Genomic DNA, 21,615 nt, shown 5'->3' with positions numbered 1-21,615 from the left:
AAAAGCTGGGAGGTTTTAAAAGAGTGCTAAGGGAATTATGCAAATGAATATATGAATGAATTAATTATATGAATGTAACTCTGAAGGTTCTGACTGTTTTCAGAAATGATTTGATGGTATTTTGTTTTCATCGTCGCTCCATGTAATACCTAAAGGAAGTGCTCTTAATCGCAATGCTGCTTTGTCCACGGTGGTTATGGGAAACAGCTCTAATTCAGCTTTTCCATAAGCCCCACCTGCTGTCAGCGAGTGGATTTACAGATACTTATATTTACATTCAGCCTGTGTGCAGTTTCTGTCTGGCCAAAAACGGACTGAATTTGCATGCCCTGTTGTAAATTTTGACCGTTTGATGAAAAACAAGCTTATGTGGATTCTATATATGAATGTACCTCTGAAGGTTCTGACTGTCTTCAGAAACGATTCGATGGCATTTGTTTTCATATTCGCTCCATGTAATACCTAAAGGAAGTGCTCTTAATCGCAATACTGCTTTGTCCACGGTGGTTATGGGAAACAGCTCTAATTCAGCTTTTCCATAAGCCCCACCTGCTGTCAGCGAGTGGATTTACAGATACTTATATTTACATTCAGCCTGTGTGCAGTTTCTGTCTGGCCAAAAACGGACTGAATTTGCATGCCCTGTTGTAAATTTTGACCGTTTGATGAAAAACAAGCTTATGTGGATTCTACACATTTAAACAATTCAGATAAGTTATCTAGAATTATTTATGGAGCAGATAGAATACATATAATCATTTATTAATCAATTATAATTTTGACATATCTATTCTTTATTTAAAGACTGAAATGTGAGGTTTACCTTTTTATGAAACTTTTTCAACGCTTTATTTGAACATCTACATTAGATATTTCAACATGCAATTAAACTGTTGTCAGTCAAGTTGTCATTTAAAATCCGAACATCATTTGTAATGTTATTGTTTTAGTGATTATGCAAACAAAAAGTCATTTTATTTGTTGTTTTTTGATTTTTAAATATAAAACTTGGTGAAGTGATTTATGTGTCGGTATTATTTGAACATCTCCAGCACATTTTAACAATACCGTGTTAATACTGATAACCGTAATAATTTTGGTCACTATAATCGTGATAAGAAATTTTCATGCCGTTACATCCCTAACCGAGACGTTCCCTATCTGTCAGTCACTACGAGTTATGTTGTGACGACATTAGGGGTCTGTGGAAAACTCCACAACCTAAACACAGTCACAACCCTGAGGCGCTGCAAATGTTGACAAGCTGTAGCGTGTCAAGACAAAAGCTACGCTAAGATTGTAACCTTCCCAAAGCCCCAGCGCAAATTCACTGACCTTGGTACTGCAGGGGACCAACGGTGAGTACATCGCAGCTGGAGAAGGCCATGCTGCTGTTCCGACCACAAAAAAGTTTTTGGAAGGGCTTTCAACCTTCAGTGAAAGATTGCTTCAAATCTTCCCTATTTGTTTCTTCAGCCTGGCAGAATGATGGGGAAGCAAGCCTTCAAGCCTACATTCTACCTGTATGGAGGTGACATGTGGAGATACTGAAATGGACTGACCCAGGGGGCAGTACTACGTATGGAATGGGTCTCTGAGGCAGGTCCTACCTAGAGTAGGGATGGAACAACTGCCAGAAGAGACTGACAGAGCGGGTCTGTCAAGGGAAGACCGAGCCAGTTCTTCCTGCCAATTACCTGTTACCCAACACGGGAAGAAACCGGCTCTACAGGAAGGTTGTAAAACCTTGCAAAGGTGTTAGGGGTCGTGCCAATGCCCAGGAGGAGGCAACACTCTGAGTGGAGTGAGCTCTCACCTCCAGGGGGCACGGCTCGCCTTGGGATTGGTACGCCAAGGCGATGGCATCCACTATCCAGTGGGCCGACATCTGCTTGGAGACAGCCTTCCCTTTCTGCTGACCTCCAAAACAGACAAGGAGCTGCTCAGAGCTTCTGGATCTCTGGGTGCGGTCCACGTATTTGCATAATGCTCTTACGGGACACAGCAACGCCAAGGCTGAATCTGCCTCCTTCCGGGGGCAGCGCTTGCAGGTTCACCACCTGAACTCGGAAGGGAGTGGTGGGAACCTTGGGCACGTATCCAGGCCGGGGTCTCAGGACAACGTGAGAGTAGGCTGGCCTGAACACAAGGCGCTCTTCACTTACCGAAAATGCCTGGAGGTCCCTGACCCTCTTGATGGAAGTGAGCGCGATTAGGAGCGCTGTCTTAAGAGACAGGAACTTCAGCTCAACTGAATCAAGCGGCTCTAAGGGACCACTCTGAAGTCCTTCCAGCACAACAGACAGATTCCAGGAGTGTATCAGGGGTGTCCTAGGAGGATTTAACCTTCTTGCACCCCTCAGGAACGATCAGGTCATGCTTCCCCAGGGACTGGCCGTCCAGTGCCCAACTCGGGACTCGGGAGTGTAACCAGTGCTGAAGTGGTCTCATATGAAGCAATCCGAGCGGCGTGGCTGCGGATGTGGATGCCATATGCCCCAGGAGCCTCTGAAAATGTTCCAGTGGTACCACTGCCCTGCCTCTGAAGGAACTCAGGCAGTTCAACACTGATTGGGCACGTTCGTTGGTAAGACGTGTCGTCATACTCACCGAGTCTAACTCCATACCAAGATAAAAGATTCTCTGCACAGGGGAAAGCTTGCTTCTCTCAGTTGACCTGAAGCCCCAACTGACTGAGGTGCCAAAGCACCAGGTCCCTGTGATCGTACAACTCCTCTCATGAACGGGCCATGATAAGCCAGTCATTGAGATAGTTGAGGATCCTGATGCCCACTTCCCATAGTGGGGCAAGGGTGCCCTCCGTGACTTTCGTGAAGACACGAGGGGACAGGGAGCGCCCGAAGGGGATGACCTTGTACTGCCATGCCCAACCCTCGAAGCAAACCGTAGGAACCGTAGGAACATCACCCTGTGATAAGGAAGGATCGGACGATTCCTCCAAGTGGCAGCGTTTTGCGGGCACAGGTGCACCGCAACCGCTCTCACCTTCTGGGGAATGTCTACGTACCCCCTGGCTGCCCCGCCATCGAGGGTAGTGAGGACGGATAAGGGAGACGAGCGGCTTCTGGCCATAAAAGGGGCCGTCCACAATTTCGTCACCTCTTCCTGCACCTCCTGGAAGAAAGGAACAGGAGCAGAACGTGGTTGTGAGACGCGCTCTGTGCAGAGAAACCAATCATCTAGCCGCGAACGCTCAGGGCTGGGCGGTGTAGTCACCTCCAGCCCGATGCTCACGGCTGCCTGGGCAAGCATGGCTGACAGCTCTGGGTCCGATTCGGCAGTGGCGACAACATCTGAGGGGGGCTGCCCCGCTGAATCTTCATCCTTAGAGGCCGATAACCTATCCCCGATGCTTCGATTGACATCTGATCCTCTGGCAGCGGACCGAATGACTCGGCAGCCGCACAGGACCTGCACTGCGGGAGGAGTGAGAGGTCCATTGGGCGTGGCCCGGTGGAGAAACTCTCACTGTAACCCTCAGATCTCCCAGATCACTAACCAGCAGTCCTCTGCTCGTGGCAGAGAAACCTGGACGGGTAGTGACAGAGGGGTCTGCTCCACTCCCCTTAAGAGAGACGCCATCGCAGCGATGCCTTTGTCATACACCCACAATAGACACATGACTCATCCACGAGCGCCGCTTCAGCGTGCTGAAAGCCCAGACACTGAAGACAGCAATCATGGCTGTCGACAGAGGACAGGAAACAACTGTATCCAGAAGGACAGGGACAAAACGGCATCTTGAAAAAGACGCGAATCGTCCGTGATTTGCTCTTATAGAGGAAACTGCTCTTTTAGTTGAAGCGCCCAGGGGAATCGCTGCTGACAGGGACACCGCTGTTACGCACCGTAACACCAACCTGGAACAGCCTCTCGCACACAAAGATGAAATGGCTTTGTAGTAAGGTGGATACCATATACTGTACTACTTGGCTCCGAAGCAAAAATCTAATGAGTGGATGCACGCTGTCGCCTGCATGTAAAATCCACTATCCAATTTTCATTGGCGTTTTCTTTTTAACTCAGAGATGATTGGGCTCCCAAGTTAGACCCCTAATGTCGTCATGACATAACTCGTAGTGACCAACAGATAGGGAACTAAATTATATATAATAAACATACACAAAACAAGTGTTAATTGATAATAGGTAGAATCTTCTGCAGTAATGCACATTCTCTCCTCTGAACATAACATAATAATGAAATTTACTTTACAGATAAAGAAAGGCCACAAATCAAGCTTATGCATTAAAAGTTCAAAGAATTAAGTTGTTGAAATTATGCAGCATTTTATATTAAACACTTCAAAGATGGTTGAGCATATAGTTTCATTTGGTCAAAGTGCTTGTGCCATTGAATGTGCTTTTGAGGGTTTTGTTCTTATCTGTAAATATTATAAAACTGTTACAGTTCTTGTAGAAATATCGTTACTAGTTTTACATGTACATTTTTTATTACATTTAATGAATTTTACATTAATTTACATCTAAATTTAATGTCCAACAACTAATATTCACTTGCATTCATTTTTAATTTATATAATTTACTGATAAGAACAAAACCCTCAAAAGCCCATTAAATTGCATAAGCCCTTTGACCACATGTAACTATATGCTCAACCATCTTTGAAAGTGTTTAATATAAAGTGTTCCATGCTTTCGACAATGTAGGTCATGCACTTTTAACGCAGCAGCTTGCTTTGTGGCCTTTCATGATCCATAATGCATTTTTCATGTCAGAGCTGTGGCACAGAGGGTAGTTGCTCCAGACATATGGAATACTGTTGCGCTCATGGGGGCCTGGGTTCAAGTCATGTCCCAGTCCTGGTCCCTCTCTCTCTTTCTGTATTTTCTTGTTGCTTCTTCACTATCCTATTAAATATAGGTATTGCAGTAGCTACTCATTCACACATTAGCATATTTTAGCTTGGTAGCTAGCTACTGTAGGAAACTTTTTCCTCGTCGAAGCAGAGACCAGGAGACGTTGGGATATCTTTCATACAGAAGTCACTCTTTATTGAGGACTCGCTGTGTGCCGCAGTCATCCAAGTCTGACTATAGCTCAGCACAGTAGAGTTTATATACATTTTAAGGGGGCGGGATTCATTCAGTAGAGGTGGCGACAATCTAAACAAAGCATGCAAATGCAATACAGGAATCAGCCCGTTACCGGAATTTCTCCAGCCCTGATCTCATCAGCATAACAGTGTCATTCAAATGCAGAGGTGCTAATCTAATCAGCATAACTACTCAAAGACTGGGGCAGAGGCACCAAGAGCCATTACAAACAAAAGGTGACTTTCTCAGTAATTTGGTTAATTTGACTAACAATAAGAGAAACCGGAACAGACAGGAACCTCTTGCTACACTTTGTTTAAGATAATCATTTGTCTGATGTAATTTAACTTAAATGCTAAATACAATGTACTTCACCTTAGTTTTTCATGTGATGCTATGTCAGAATATAGTATCAGCATATTTTAAACAGATTCTTAAATTTGTAATCCCACACTACCTACCCTTTAGTCTCTCAATCTTCTGCAAGTCTAAGTGGCCACATGATCTCAGAGCAAATCTGAGGTTCCCAAGAAGATCTAAGGTAGTGAAATGTCCACCTCAGCTAGTCTGTGACAATTTGGATGCAATCAAATCCATTGGCTAGTCTAGCCTGTTTGTCAGGTCGGTATACGGTAATTTCCCTTGTCAAACAAGGATTAATCAGTAAAACTTTACTGGGGCACAGCAGAATTTTACTTGGTGTAATGCTCCTGTAAAAAGAGTCCCTATAAATCATCTAAATAAAAATGTCCTACTACTAATAAAAGTGGCAAAAGGGCAAAAATACAATCTTCCACTTCCTCCTGTTCACTAGGTTGTGTACAAGCGTGCAGACATGGCGATCGGCTCTCTCACTATCAATGAGGAGAGGTCAGAGGTCGTGGACTTCTCTGTGCCCTTTGTGGAGACTGGCATCAGCGTCATGGTCTCTCGCAGTAATGGAACTGTGTCTCCCTCTGCATTTCTTGGTGAGTTTGCGTCTCATGTGAGCCATAATGCTTCATCATATTTGACTTTAATCAGTCTCTGCTGCATGTGATTATGATGTATGACTTTCCAGGTACTGGTGCATATCATTTCAGAGCTCATCAATCAGACTTACAGTTCCCTTTCAAAACAAACTATTCATCACACTTCAGTGAGAAGCACTAAATCAACATTTTTCAAATAGACTCAATGCTGTATTTATTTTATTTTAATTGATATTTTATTTTACTTTAGAGCATGGAGCTAGCGATGTCAAATTAATGAGTTCAATTCGCAGAGATTGCATGTACAGATAAAAATATATACTGTGCACTGAAGTGAAGTTTAAGTCACTAAAATCACTATAGTTGCTATAGTAAAAGTCGCTTGAAGTGTCTGCCGAATGTCCATTTTATTTTATCTTATTTTAATTTTAATTTTATTTTAAGAGCATAGCACTAGCAAAGTCAAGGTCATGGGACGAATTTCCAGATAAAAATATATACTGTTCCTTTGAAATTAAATTTAAGTCACTCTGAATACAAGTGTTTGCCAAATGTCAAATTTTTTTTTAATTTTTTTTTTAAGAGCATAGCACTGTCAGTGTCAAGGATGCATGAACAGATAAAAATATATACCTTAAAATGCAATTAAAGTTTTTTAATACAGGTGCCTGCCATATGGAAATGTTTTTTGTTTTGTTTTGTATGTCAATAGCAAGGTCAAGATCATGAGTTCAGTTCCCAGAAAATGCATGAACAGATAAAAATGTTTTCTTTTCACAAATATAATGCTGTTTTAAATGCCTAGTTAAGTTAAAAAGTAAATTTAATTCAACATAATTTAGCCTTTTCCAAAGGTCTCCTCCAGTTCTAACAGTTGCTACACCCCTGGTATTAATTTCTGCACTGTTGTGTACAAACCAAGTAAAAACAATATTACTAATGGTTTTGATTTCACTCTGTCCTCTTCTCTTTCTCTGTGCCTTCTCAGAGCCGTACAGCCCTGCCGTGTGGGTGATGATGTTTGTAATGTGCCTGACCGTGGTGGCAGTGACAGTTTTCATCTTTGAGTTCTTCAGTCCAGTGGGGTACAACCGTAGCCTTCAGAGTGGCAAGAGTGAGTCCAGTTTGCTCTTTGTCCTGCACATAACCTTTTAATAAGGTCAAACTTTAGTAGTCTCAAGCGTTATATTTTAAAGGAGATAAATGTGCACAGTTGCTTGTCACTGAGTTTATTCAGAAGTCCTAATGGCTGAGTTCACCTTTGTTCTTTATTGGCCTGGACGAGTGCTTGATATTTGTGGTGCAGGCAGTTTTGCAGACACTCATGTATAATAAAGGACTGCAGACTTGTGTTCTGTATTCCTCTCCTTCCTCTGTTCTCTTCTTCATCCTCTGGCACCGGCACCCTTTTCTCACATCATCATCTGCATAGGAGAAGCCTATTTTTTGTCAGTTTAGCAGTTTTGATACTTTTTTAGTTTGTTTTGAGCTGTTGAATAATTTAAGTGTCTTTTCACTTGCTCTTCTCTGTCAGAGGCTGGAGGTTCTAAGTTCACAATAGGGAAGTCAATCTGGCTTCTTTGGGCTCTGGTCTTTAATAACTCCGTTCCAGTGGAGAACCCCAAAGGAACCACTAGCAAGATCATGGTTCTTGTCTGGGCTTTCTTTGCTGTCATCTTCCTGGCTAGTTACACTGCCAACCTGGCTGCCTTCATGATCCAAGAGGAATACATTGACACTGTGTCCGGCCTCAGCGATAAAAAGGTAAAGGAATAAGGGTTTCAGAGCTTCTGTAGATGCAGACAAAGCTTGTGTTTATCAGTGCATGTAGATCGGCATACAGTATAACGTTTTCATAATTTGTGATGTTATGTTGACATGGATTTCGGGATCAATATTCTTGACTACTTCAAAACATAAGACTACAGAGACTAGAGTGGGATTGGAAAAATGTGAGATTGACATTAGTTTAAATTGTCTACTAAGTGGATGAACAGCATGAAGAAACGTTCTCACTATTTGTCTTTTGAAGAGCTGAATGCTATTGTGTTGCATTTAAAATGTGTGCATGTGTGAAATGTTCAGTAATTTGGCATACTATCATGGAACTAGTTTTTTCCTTTGCCCTCCGCTCTCAGTGTTGACCTTGAGGAATCTGGAGAGATTCTTGAGGAAACACAGACATTTGCTGTCATGCCAAATTAATGTACTTATGTACACCAAATGAAATGTATTTGTGTTCCATTGTGTTTGTGTCATTGTCAGAAAAGAAGTTACATCAAATCTGGATACTTAAAGCCATTTAACTTGCGGTGGCTTTTGTTGGTTCTTTTTTCTAAGTGCCCCATGTTCATTTTGTAATCCCTTTTAAATTCAAATAGTTTCCCCCATCTGCTTTACTATTGTTCTCCTTTGTTGAAAGCAGAATGAACACAATGTGCATGCCAGCACTGCTGCTTTGTATATTGTTCTGTTTATGATGTATTATACTTGGATTTGACAGCTGCAGCAGCTCTAGACTTGTTTCTAACATACATTCACTCTCACATGTCATTCATGTTGAAGCTTGCAATATTTTTTAAATTCTGCTCTATTGTTAGTTCTCTAAATACATTGAAAAAACAAATGCAACATCAGTTTCAATCACTGTTTCATACTGTGTTCCCCTCTCTCAGTTTCAGCACCCCACAGAAGAGTACCCCCCTCTGAAATTTGGAACTGTCCCTAACGGAAGCACAGAGAAAAACATCCGCAGTAACTATCCAGACATGCACCAGTACATGATCAAATACAACCAGAAAAGTGTGGAGGATGCCATCTCCCACCTCAAGACTGGGTCTGTGCTGGGTTTCTTACTCTCACTGACTTCCTATGTTGTGATTCTCAAACAGTTTTGAATTTTGTTTTGTTTTGTATTATGCTTTTTTTTTTAATGGTGCATAGATAGTTCCTATGTGTTTGTAATTTTCAAAATGATTACTTTGTTTTTCAGCATTTGAAATCACTAATCTCCCTGGCTTTTGAAATGGTCTGGATTCACTATTGAGAACATTGGAGTTAGTTTTTGAAGTTTTTGAAGATTTTGAATTTTTGGATTACCTTTTCAAGAGTGCAAGAGACTATTTAGATTTAATTCCATTTGCGTTGTAGAGCACATTTATAATTAAGGGATCAAGTGATAGAAACTGTACTGTTCTTGTAAAGTTATTTTTTTATAAAAAAAAATTTCCACTAAAACTATATAATATATATAGTATATAGTATATAATCCTTGAGTCAAGACAAACAAAATGTCTATCCTACATTTAATTTTCTTTTGTTCAAAAGTCTACAACTCCGAAACGTGAAAAATGACGGTCGGATAATAGATGGGGCTATAAGAGTGATAAATATGAAAATGGTTGTGTCTCTAATCTTTAATTGTCCTGAAATAACTGACCATCTGAAAATGCTTTATATGTATAAATTTTTTTTTTTTTTTTAAGTACTTGAACAAGTTCCAGCATTGCTTAAACCCTGATAATAGCTGCTTGCATCTATATTTCCAGTTTAGCTTTAATTCCTTATATACTTGTGTTTTTTTAGTTTCTGTCTCTGTAACAGTTTTCATAACAACAATAACCTTGTTTCCAACATGTTATCTAACATCTTTTGCTCTTCCACTCTCTTCCTTACACCTCCCAGCCCCATGTTGCTCTCACAAACAGGAGTTCCTTTACGATGTGTTTGCAATTTTTTTTCCTCCTCCCACACTTCCTCTCTCAACCCTTTACACCTCACACACTCTTCCTCTATTTATCACGAGTTGTTAATCCACACTGTGGTTTTCCTGAGCCTGTCATTTCCTTATCCATTTTTAGCAAAAGTGATAATATAATGCCGCCACACTACAACTTTCCTCTCTGCTCTCTTTCTGTCTGTCACCCTACTCCATCTCACGCTCTGTCTCTTCTGACTCCTACTCTTCCTGTCTGTGTTTGCAGTAAGCTGGATGCCTTAATCTATGATGCGGCTGTATTAAACTACATGGCTCGTAAAGATGAAGGCTGTAAAGTAATGACCATCGGCTCAGGGAAAGTGTTCGCCACAACTGGTTACGGCATCGCCCTGATCAAGAACTCCCGCTGGAAACGGCCATTGGACCTGGCCTTACTGCAGCTGGTGGGCGACGGTGAGATTCTGAAGGTTCTGCAGTATCAAAGTGCTAAAATTAGGGGGATGTATATTAGTGCATTTATGCTGTTGGGATGGAGAAGATAAAAGACTTTGGGAGATTAAAGACTTTTTTATGCATATTTAACAAGACTTCATTCATTAGCCTGTACTGTTAGCTTCAAGCCATCTTGGTGTAATCCAGTTTCCTTGACATGACGCAATATGTATCTTCGTTGTCTAGCAGGTGACATTTGTCTTTGTGCTAGGAGGCTGTTTACTGATTTAAAGGAGATGATAGCAACCTACTGATGGATAAAAGAGATGGGCATGTATCAAAGATTCAGTCTTGGGAATGACAGAAGTGGTGTGTGGGAGAGAGAAATAGAGAAAGAAAGACTGTTGTGTTCCAAAACCTATTGAGCTGCCTAAGAGGCCAGATTTTAAGGCATCAAGCTGTGGTCAACTCTGTGCTCAGTGCTGTTTATTTATTTAATTATTGTTAGAGAAATCTAATAACTTCAACAGGAATCTACTTGATCAGGAATTTTGCCCAAGCAAGTTGTTCAAGGCAACACCACATGTACCTTTATAATCAAGAACATTTTAGAATGCACTGCGAGCTCAAAGTAAAAAGGCACACAAGTTGAGAGAAACGTTGATAATAAATCTCCTTTTTCATAATTCATTGCTGAAAAGTATAAAAAAAATAGTTCAAATTTATAATTTTATCGTGTGTTGTGAACTGTTATGTTTATTAGAGCATCACGTCATTAACTTAGCAACATGCTAACAGCAAACTATTGTGATTTGTTTCTCCTGTGGAGTTTGTACGGTGTACACAAAGCATTGCAAGTTCCAAACTGTTCACTTAGAATGTTCCATGACAGTGAGGATACTGTCTTTGAAGGTGGTTGCCTGTGTAGGCAGCGGCTCACTAGGTTTTGGAACCAAGCTATCGTGTGCTATAAGTGAGATGTGTGTATTGAGTGACTGTCCATTTTCACACTCTGTAGAGGATTAGCTGTTACGGATTTGCAGTGTCAGAGTGGAACTCATCTGATTCAAATTTGCTTGTCCAAGTACTAATTCTTTAATTGTCATTTATACACCCTCCTCCTTGCCTTCTCCCAACACACACATACACAAACACGTATACACACTAGCTATCACAGTGTTTTGTTTCAATTTGTTGGTTTATTTGATTGCTGTTTAAATCCTCTTTGGCTTTTGGTGTGTCAGAGAAGAGAGAGAGACTGAAAGAATGTGTATGTACGCCAGGTTCCCACAGTGAGATTGTCACACTGGTGCCAGGTTCCATTAGCTAACACCACCGCTTAACAGCAGAGAAGATTTACATGTGCAATGAACAGTGACTTTTTTATTCTGGAAGGTTCTATTGAAGGTATATCAACTCAACATAAAATATACTATTCTTAACTGATACAATTTCAGTCCAATCAATTGGCTCTAAAGCTTGAATGTGTGAGAAGTTTTTTTCATTTAACAATTTTTACTTCTATGTTTCTGTAGAGCCTTTAAAAACCACAGGAAACCACTTGTCCATCTGTAGCCTTTTTGTGTATTTTAAACGCTGCAGGTAACCTTATTGGTCAGTGCCACACAAAAGCACTTCTTACTTGCTAAAAGTCTGTGTTATTTTATCTCAGGGCCAGCAGATTTTTTTGCAGCGGTCATCTCGAATAGAAGTTCTTTCACCTACTAACAATTCCAAGGACTTATTACAGTGGTCAGAGAAGCCGTGGCACTTCCGATTTGTTTATAAAAGTGTTGACCTTTAAGGCTGATCCAAGAGCAGTGTTTGCTTTAGCGTGATATTGGTTTGGGTCAGGGTGGGATCAGAGGGGGCTGCACAGGGAACGGTGTTGGAGGTCATATGCAGATAGCACAGACTGGCTGTCTGCCTGAGCTTAAAGATCTTGCTAACGCATTAACTGTTAAAATGTGCCCACTTAACCGTGCCAACCCTGAGCTCCATTGCCAAACATAAGCTGTTATGGCAAGAGAAAAGGTGTGAAATTATGTGTACATGTGTTAGAATGTGCTGTGTGCACATTTTTGCTGTATGTGTGGATGTGTATTTGTCAAGCTGTGCGTGTGTGTGAATGCTGTCTGTGTGTTAGCATATAGCTGTGTGTGTATGTTCCCAGTATGATGCACCTGCTGAGTTTGGCTGTGGTCAGTGAAGTGGTTTGCCAGAGCCACTGGCAGGAGTCAGAAGGAGGTGAATGGTCAACAGAGTGAGGCAGGGCTCGGATCTGAGCCGGGCTCATGCTGTTATCTGTTCAAGTCCCATGTGGAATTCAGCCTGCGCTTCTTCGTCCTGCTTGACTGAATTTTCTTTTGTGAAATGTTTTATGTGATGTGTCTGCGGCATCTCATCTACACTGTGATTAATTCCCGCAGGTTACACTTGCTGGATAGTTTGTTTCGATAGCACAAGAGACAGATGCCATAATTCAACCTTTGTGAGAACAACGCAGCTGTCATTTACTGTGTGATGGGTGATGATGTGCTTTTATTATATTACACAGCTCTGTTTTGAGATGGCCCAAGCTAAGATAACGTGGTGCTGTTGGCCAGTCCTCATCAAAGCAGTAAATGCTGCAGTACATGCCTTTGTTTAGTAAGGTTTGGGGTAATTCACAAGCTTGTCTTTTTGTAGATAGGTGAGATTCTGATTTTCTCTTGAGTTTGCAGCAGGCCTGACCAGCTTCCAGCACAATTAAATGATTATGATCTCACCCTTTCTCCGTTCTGTCTGTCCTCTTGTTTTTCCACCCTCTGCCTGTCACTCTGTTGCTCCTTCTATCTTATTTAATTTTCCTTTTTCTGTTCCATCTTTCACAACCTCATACACACACTGAGACAACATAAACAATGCACATATACTGTCGTTTCACCCATTGCCATCTATCTTCATACCTCTTTTTATGTTAACTTCCCTCTCTCTGAATAGAAGAGGTGCTTCTGCTGTTTATAATAATGACATATAATAATAATAATGATAATTTATTCATAATGACAAAGTCACTCTCTTCTTCTTCTCCACCAGCCTTTTTCTTATTTCTCGACATCCTCTAATTTCCCATGATACAATACAGCAATGAAAAGACAAAGAACTTTGCTATCCTTCCTTTTTTGTCTTCTCATTTACCCTCTGAGGAAAAGAGGATATGGGTAGATCATTATGCAGGACCTAGCCTTTGCTAGCCTACAGGCCTCTTGCTCTCTTCCTCTTCCTTTCACTCTTTCAGGATTAACACAGACTGCCCTCTTTGATCAGCTTCTAAACAGACTTTCACAGTAATGTTTCTTTTACCCACAGGGACCTGTTTATTTGACCTCTGGCCTGAAATATTTTCAATATAATACTCCTAATATCTCAAATAGTACCTGGTTTACTGTAGGTTTACAACAGATTTACACACATTTAGTATTAGCATCTGCTTTCTGCCACAGCAAGCATGTGGGAGAGGCAAGTCACTGCCATTTTGCATTCATACATGTTTTATTGATGCATCTGTGCCAAGTAGTTGAATAACTTATTAACAGAGAAAGCAAGTAGAGTTAATGCATTGTATTTCTCTCCCCTCTCCACTTAGATGAGATTGAGATGCTAGAGCGTCTCTGGCTCTCAGGGATCTGTCATAATGATAAAATTGAGGTGATGAGCTCCAAACTAGACATAGACAACATGGCTGGTGTGTTCTACATGCTGCTGGTGGCCATGGGCCTAAGTCTGCTTGTCTTCGCCTGGGAACACCTGGTATACTGGAGGTTGCGGCACTGCATGAGCAAAATGGGCCAGTCAGGCAAACTGGACTTCCTACTCGCCTTCAGCAGGGTGAGAGAGAGAATTATTATTAGTCACTAGAAATATTTATGCGAGCATTTGGGTATATTGAGAAGGGATTTGTTTCTCCTGTGGAGTTTGTACGGTGTACACAAAGCATTGCAAGTTCCAAACTGTTCACTTAGAATGTTCCATGACAGTGAGGATACTGTCTTTGAAGGTGGTTGCCTGTGTAGGCAGCGGCTCACTAGGTTTTGGAACCAAGCTATCGTGTGCTATAAGTGAGATGTGTGTATTGAGTGACTGTCCATTTTCACACTCTGTAGAGGATTAGCTGTTACGGATTTGCAGTGTCAGAGTGGAACTCATCTGATTCAAATTTGCTTGTCCAAGTACTAATTCTTTAATTGTCATTTATACACCCTCCTCCTTGCCTTCTCCCAACACACACATACACAAACACGTATACACACTAGCTATCACAGTGTTTTGTTTCAATTTGTTGGTTTATTTGATTGCTGTTTAAATCCTCTTTGGCTTTTGGTGTGTCAGAGAAGAGAGAGAGACTGAAAGAATGTGTATGTACGCCAGGTTCCCACAGTGAGATTGTCACACTGGTGCCAGGTTCCATTAGCTAACACCACCGCTTAACAGCAGAGAAGATTTACATGTGCAATGAACAGTGACTTTTTTATTCTGGAAGGTTCTATTGAAGGTATATCAACTCAACATAAAATATACTATTCTTAACTGATACAATTTCAGTCCAATCAATTGGCTCTAAAGCTTGAATGTGTGAGAAGTTTTTTTCATTTAACAATTTTTACTTCTATGTTTCTGTAGAGCCTTTAAAAACCACAGGAAACCACTTGTCCATCTGTAGCCTTTTTGTGTATTTTAAACGCTGCAGGTAACCTTATTGGTCAGTGCCACACAAAAGCACTTCTTACTTGCTAAAAGTCTGTGTTATTTTATCTCAGGGCCAGCAGATTTTTTTGCAGCGGTCATCTCGAATAGAAGTTCTTTCACCTACTAACAATTCCAAGGACTTATTACAGTGGTCAGAGAAGCCGTGGCACTTCCGATTTGTTTATAAAAGTGTTGACCTTTAAGGCTGATCCAAGAGCAGTGTTTGCTTTAGCGTGATATTGGTTTGGGTCAGGGTGGGATCAGAGGGGGCTGCACAGGGAACGGTGTTGGAGGTCATATGCAGATAGCACAGACTGGCTGTCTGCCTGAGCTTAAAGATCTTGCTAACGCATTAACTGTTAAAATGTGCCCACTTAACCGTGCCAACCCTGAGCTCCATTGCCAAACATAAGCTGTTATGGCAAGAGAAAAGGTGTGAAATTATGTGTACATGTGTTAGAATGTGCTGTGTGCACATTTTTGCTGTATGTGTGGATGTGTATTTGTCAAGCTGTGCGTGTGTGTGAATGCTGTCTGTGTGTTAGCATATAGCTGTGTGTGTATGTTCCCAGTATGATGCACCTGCTGAGTTTGGCTGTGGTCAGTGAAGTGGTTTGCCAGAGCCACTGGCAGGAGTCAGAAGGAGGTGAATGGTCAACAGAGTGAGGCAGGGCTCGGATCTGAGCCGGGCTCATGCTGTTATCTGTTCAAGTCCCATGTGGAATTCAGCCTGCGCTTCTTCGTCCTGCTTGACTGAATTTTCTTTTGTGAAATGTTTTATGTGATGTGTCTGCGGCATCTCATCTACACTGTGATTAATTCCCGCAGGTTACACTTGCTGGATAGTTTGTTTCGATAGCACAAGAGACAGATGCCATAATTCAACCTTTGTGAGAACAACGCAGCTGTCATTTACTGTGTGATGGGTGATGATGTGCTTTTATTATATTACACAGCTCTGTTTTGAGATGGCCCAAGCTAAGATAACGTGGTGCTGTTGGCCAGTCCTCATCAAAGCAGTAAATGCTGCAGTACATGCCTTTGTTTAGTAAGGTTTGGGGTAATTCACAAGCTTGTCTTTTTGTAGATAGGTGAGATTCTGATTTTCTCTTGAGTTTGCAGCAGGCCTGACCAGCTTCCAGCACAATTAAATGATTATGATCTCACCCTTTCTCCGTTCTGTCTGTCCTCTTGTTTTTCCACCCTCTGCCTGTCACTCTGTTGCTCCTTCTATCTTATTTAATTTTCCTTTTTCTGTTCCATCTTTCACAACCTCATACACACACTGAGACAACATAAACAATGCACATATACTGTCGTTTCACCCATTGCCATCTATCTTCATACCTCTTTTTATGTTAACTTCCCTCTCTCTGAATAGAAGAGGTGCTTCTGCTGTTTATAATAATGACATATAATAATAATAATGATAATTTATTCATAATGACAAAGTCACTCTCTTCTTCTTCTCCACCAGCCTTTTTCTTATTTCTCGACATCCTCTAATTTCCCATGATACAATACAGCAATGAAAAGACAAAGAACTTTGCTATCCTTCCTTTTTTGTCTTCTCATTTACCCTCTGAGGAAAAGAGGATATGGGTAGATCATTATGCAGGACCTAGCCTTTGCTAGCCTACAGGCCTCTTGCTCTCTTCCTCTTCCTTTCACTCTTTCAGGATTAACACAGACTGCCCTCTTTGATCAGCTTCTAAACAGACTTTCACAGTAATGTTTCTTTTACCCACAGGGACCTGTTTATTTGACCTCTGGCCTGAAATATTTTCAATATAATACTCCTAATATCTCAAATAGTACCTGGTTTACTGTAGGTTTACAACAGATTTACACACATTTAGTATTAGCATCTGCTTTCTGCCACAGCAAGCATGTGGGAGAGGCAAGTCACTGCCATTTTGCATTCATACATGTTTTATTGATGCATCTGTGCCAAGTAGTTGAATAACTTATTAACAGAGAAAGCAAGTAGAGTTAATGCATTGTATTTCTCTCCCCTCTCCACTTAGATGAGATTGAGATGCTAGAGCGTCTCTGGCTCTCAGGGATCTGTCATAATGATAAAATTGAGGTGATGAGCTCCAAACTAGACATAGACAACATGGCTGGTGTGTTCTACATGCTGCTGGTGGCCATGGGCCTAAGTCTGCTTGTCTTCGCCTGGGAACACCTGGTATACTGGAGGTTGCGGCACTGCATGAGCAAAATGGGCCAGTCAGGCAAACTGGACTTCCTACTCGCCTTCAGCAGGGTGAGAGAGAGAATTATTATTAGTCACTAGAAATATTTATGCGAGCATTTGGGTATATTGAGAAGGATTGTGACATGGACTATGCCTGTGGTGTTACAGATGATATGAGAGTGATGCTTATGTAATTTAAACTGATTTGCCCATATTATCAGAATATGACTTATTTCACTATTATATCTTCATATTTTTTGTACTCTTAGGGAATGTATAGCTGCTGCAGTTTTGAAGATGAAACTGCACAAGGTGGGGCTAAAGTCACAGTTCCTGGCCACCATCACACTGCCATGGTCCCTGTTTCTTCCTCACATGTGGTCACTTCAGCTGTATCCACTCCAGCCATTGCCATGGTGCAGCAACAGCAGCAGCAGCTGCAACCACAACAGCCTCAACCTCCTCAGTCTTACAAAACACCTCTTCCTGGATCCCCTCCCACAATTGTTCATTCTGGAGCAGCCTTGGGTCCCACAAATACTCAACTTGTAGGAGCTCCACTACCATGCACTACTTTCTTACCCCGGCCAGATCGCAGATTGGCGGTTGTGGACCGCTGGAGACTGCCCAAAACCGCTAATGCCACAACCTCCATGGGCGTGAGAGGAGCCCTAGCAGAAACAGGACCCCTACCCCAAAAGGGGGCACCTACCTGGGCAAGTGGTGGAGGCACAGGTAGTGGTCTAGATGGATATAAGCGCTACTATGGACCTATTGATCCAGAGGGACTTGGGCCATGTGTGGACCAACAGACTGGCTCTCAAACTCCAAAATCAGTCCCCAGAGCCCACCAACAACCCCCACCAACTAGTGTGGCTTTCTACCAGGAGAAGGGCATGGACCATGGCATGGGGAAGAAGGTGGGAGCGGGTACTGGTGGAGGGGGTCAGGGTAGAGGGGTTAAATCTCTGGGGACTCCCAGGCTTCCTCCTAAAAGCCAGGCCCCAGCCTCACTGACACCTAACCCCCCACTGCAGCACCCCTCTCCCCCTCTCCCTTCATCCTTCTGGAGAAAACGGCGACCAAAAAAGCCCAAAGAACCTGGTGGCCCATTATACGAGAACATCCTGCCACTAGGCCGGAGAGGTGGAGGCAGGGAAGCGAGTCGAAGACTGAGACCCTCTCCTCCTCTCCCCATCCCTGTGCCAGTCACACTTTCCCCAAGCTACACTCCTCCATCCCCCTCGCCCTCATTCCCCTACACCTCCACATCATCCTCCTCATCCACCACCAGCTCCTCAACCACATCTTCAGCCACATCCTCACGCTCCACCTCTCCTTCATCCACTTCCACAGCTTCATCTCGCAGCACCCGAGACAGAGAGGCTGAGGAAGAGGATGAGGAGGATTTGGATGAGCTGACCGAAGAGTCTAGTCTTCTGCAGGGCAACAACAGAACCAGGGACCGAGAGCGGTCCATACTATCCCCTAGATCTCTCACTCATGGACCTCCCCCTCCTATACCCCCGCGCAAACCGTGGGGCACTTTTGTAGACAGGGAGCATAAGAAGGACAGAGAGAGAGAAAGGGGTGGCAATCAACTAGCACAGCTCCAGGAATGGTGGGCAGGATGGGCAGAGAGAGAGAGGGACAGGGAGAGAAATGGTGGAGCCCAGGGAGATACAGAAAGGAAAAGAGAGAAGAAACGTAGGAAAGAGATGGAAAAGGAGAAAAAGAAAAAGAAGAAGAAAAGCAAAAAACGAAAAAAGAGGGAGGAGCGTGAAAGAGAAAGAGAAAGAGAGAGGAAGCGTCGCAAGGTGAAAAAGAAGAAAAAGAAGGCAATGAAAACCAAAAAGAAGAAGAAGGTGTCATCCGGCAAGCGGTCGGAGCCAGAGGAGGGTGATGTTGAGGCAGTGAGAGATGAAGATGGGGATGGGGATAGAGAAGGAGAGTACTCATCATTTTCCACTCAATATCGTAGTACTTTTGTCGACAAAGGCAGCCTTTCAGCTTGGGAGGGAGAGCGAGAAAGAGGGAGGAGAGATGGAGGTGAGGACGATAGGGACGAACGAGAGGATGAGAGTGGGGGAGGTAGAGGTAGACCGAGAAGACCCAAAAGCTCCCATTCACGACACCAGCCATCCAGTAAACGCTATCCCAACCTCAACAAACTCCCCTCTTCAGTTAAATTCTGGGTCAGTGGAGGTGAAGCAGTTGGCACGGAGGCCTCCGGACCCTCCCCTCCCTCCTCTTTACATACACTCTTCTCCTCATCCAAGAGACGGAGGAGTAGTGGGGTAGAGAGAGAGGAAGAAGGGAGAGTAGGAGAACGCAGGCCACTGCTTCTCCACAATGAAAGGGGGCGAGTTAACCCAAGAGAAGGCCTGTCCTTCCATGAGTGGGACTCTGAGGATGAGGAGAAAGAAGAGGAGAGAGAGAGAGAACGAGAAAGGGAGAGAATAGAGGAGAGAGTGTGTCAGGCAGGGAGAGGGGCAGTATCAGAGTCTGAGCGGGATAGAATAAGAGCAGAGGAAAGCTTTTCTGATGAGGGGTCCTCAGGAGAGTTTGGCTGTTTTGAGAGATACTGGGAAGGAACTGGAGCGGGTGGAGCTAGTGGAATTGGGGGTGGGGGCTGGTTTTTTGGAACATACCCTGCTCGAGAGAAAGGTGGAAGTGTCAACAGTAGAGATGACACTATTTTGGGTCGGACTGAAGGATGGCGTATGGCAGGTGATTTTTGGGGTTCGGGTCCAGGAATTGGATGGGGATCTGGAGGAGGCAGTGGAGGGCTGGCTTCACAGTGGCCACCCCCTCCCACTTCCCTGCCACCCCCGCGACGCTATTGGTCTGTCGACAAACTACAGATGAAGGGTGAGAAGCGAAGTCGCAGTGGGTCAAAGAGCAAAGGTCAGAGGTCTCGGGATAGAATGCAAGACGCAGCATCATGTACTTGTACACAGTATGGGCACGGTAGGCCCCACGTACACCACAAACACAGCAGCACTCAATCTCACAGCCAGGACGATCTGCTTCCCCACTGCCACAGCTTCAGTGGAAGCTCTCGGCGCAAACCACCCCCTAAACCTGACAAATCCAAATCCGGGAGTCAGTCCAACCTAAACTCCCAGCAATCCCAGCTCTCAGAACACATACCCCAGCCATCCCCCTCCCCACCTCAGCCACTCTTGCCCTCATTACCTGTACCTTCTGCTCCCAACTCCCTGCCCATTCCTCCACCTCCATCCTCTGCATCCATGTCCCCTCCACCTGTGCTCTCTCCTGGGGCTGCTTCCGGCTCCTCCCAGGCAGCCACCGCCAGTGCTAAACTTCAGTACCAGAGACTTCGGTCTGTGCCCCAGCCAAGGCGATTCTACTCCCCACACCTGCCACTCAAAGCCAAGAGCTTGTGCTCACGCCGTGGTTCTGCCCATTTCTCCAGCCTAGAGAGTGAGGTATGACACGGGGCTTCGTTGCTGCGCGTGTGTGTAAGCTCTACTGTGAAGCGCAGCTGGAGTGTGATGCACATACATGCGTCGCACCAAGATGAGAAAAATGTCCACGACAGTGACCAGGGCAGCAAAGAAACAACAGTCAAAGCAGGGAATGGCTCAACAAATTCCGCCACGGTCACAATGGATACTCCAGCCATGCTCCATCTTCGGACTGAGCTGAGTATTATGATGTCTTCTGTGCTCCTCTCCTCCAATGAGAACAGTGGATAGCAAATGTCTGGGATTTTTCTGTAAGTAATGATGTCATGTTTACACATAAACACTCCCTCAAACAAGGAAAATACATTTTTGCATCGTCCACATACAACATGTGACAACAGACATCAAATACTGCTGTGGCTCAAACTGGCTATTCAATTTATTTACAGATGACTCAGAATTAATCTGTATTCAATCTGAATGCAGTCTTGGAGAGGCTCAGATGATCAGCATCATCCCACTGACTGAAAAAGTGTCTCCATGGCAACCTGGTGCACATAGATACAGAAATGCCCTCTTCTCTTTTCTTTTCTTTTCTTTCTTTCTTTTTTCTTGACACTTGCAACATTGATGTTATGGCATCAGTACCCTTTGGCTTCCAATTTAAGGTCATGCTGGAAATGTATTAATTGAAATTTGACCTCAGAGTAAACAAGAGTAAACTATGTCACTCTTTCTGTATTTCTGATTCCAAGCTAATCAGAACTTACATGGAGCCATTTCACTCATCAGAACTTTTGTTGTCCTATCAAAACTCCAATGCCATGGTGTCACTTTGACATCAAATAGAGATGAATAGAGATTACGTTTTGTTCTAAAGAGACATACTTCAAAAGAAAAACAATAAGAACAAACAATACAAAAATGTAGCAATTTTTCCTGTACAATATTTTCCCTTCAGGTTTCCTTTTGTTTTATGCTATTTATTGCTCTCACTGTGGTTGTATTTTAACAAAAGGGTAAACCAGCTGTGTCTGATGTTAAATAGTGGGATTAT

General features: G+C 43.1%; 1 protein-coding gene across 1 annotated transcript in view; it reads left to right on the top strand.

Moving 5' to 3' along the window:
• LOC107598406 (glutamate receptor ionotropic, NMDA 2D-like) overlaps nt 1-20,911 on the top strand; it is a 76,379-nt gene extending 55,468 nt beyond the window's left edge. Inside the window, exons 10-16 of the mRNA XM_016289728.1 lie at nt 5,893-6,046; nt 7,038-7,163; nt 7,584-7,813; nt 8,725-8,885; nt 10,033-10,220; nt 13,828-14,069; nt 17,397-20,911. Of these exons, the coding sequence (XP_016145214.1) occupies nt 5,893-6,046; nt 7,038-7,163; nt 7,584-7,813; nt 8,725-8,885; nt 10,033-10,220; nt 13,828-14,069; nt 17,397-20,585 (4,290 nt within the window). The 3' untranslated portion in view covers nt 20,586-20,911. The remainder of the gene's footprint in view (nt 1-5,892; nt 6,047-7,037; nt 7,164-7,583; nt 7,814-8,724; nt 8,886-10,032; nt 10,221-13,827; nt 14,070-17,396) is intronic.
• The last annotated feature ends 704 nt before the right edge of the window (nt 20,912-21,615 follow it).

The sequence above is a fragment of the Sinocyclocheilus grahami genome, unplaced genomic scaffold (genome assembly GCF_001515645.1).
Source record: "Sinocyclocheilus grahami isolate Dianchi unplaced genomic scaffold, SAMN03320097.WGS_v1.1 scaffold251.1, whole genome shotgun sequence".
Taxonomy (NCBI): Eukaryota; Metazoa; Chordata; class Actinopteri; order Cypriniformes; family Cyprinidae; genus Sinocyclocheilus; species Sinocyclocheilus grahami.
This window is presented reverse-complemented; position numbering and strand designations above follow the sequence as displayed.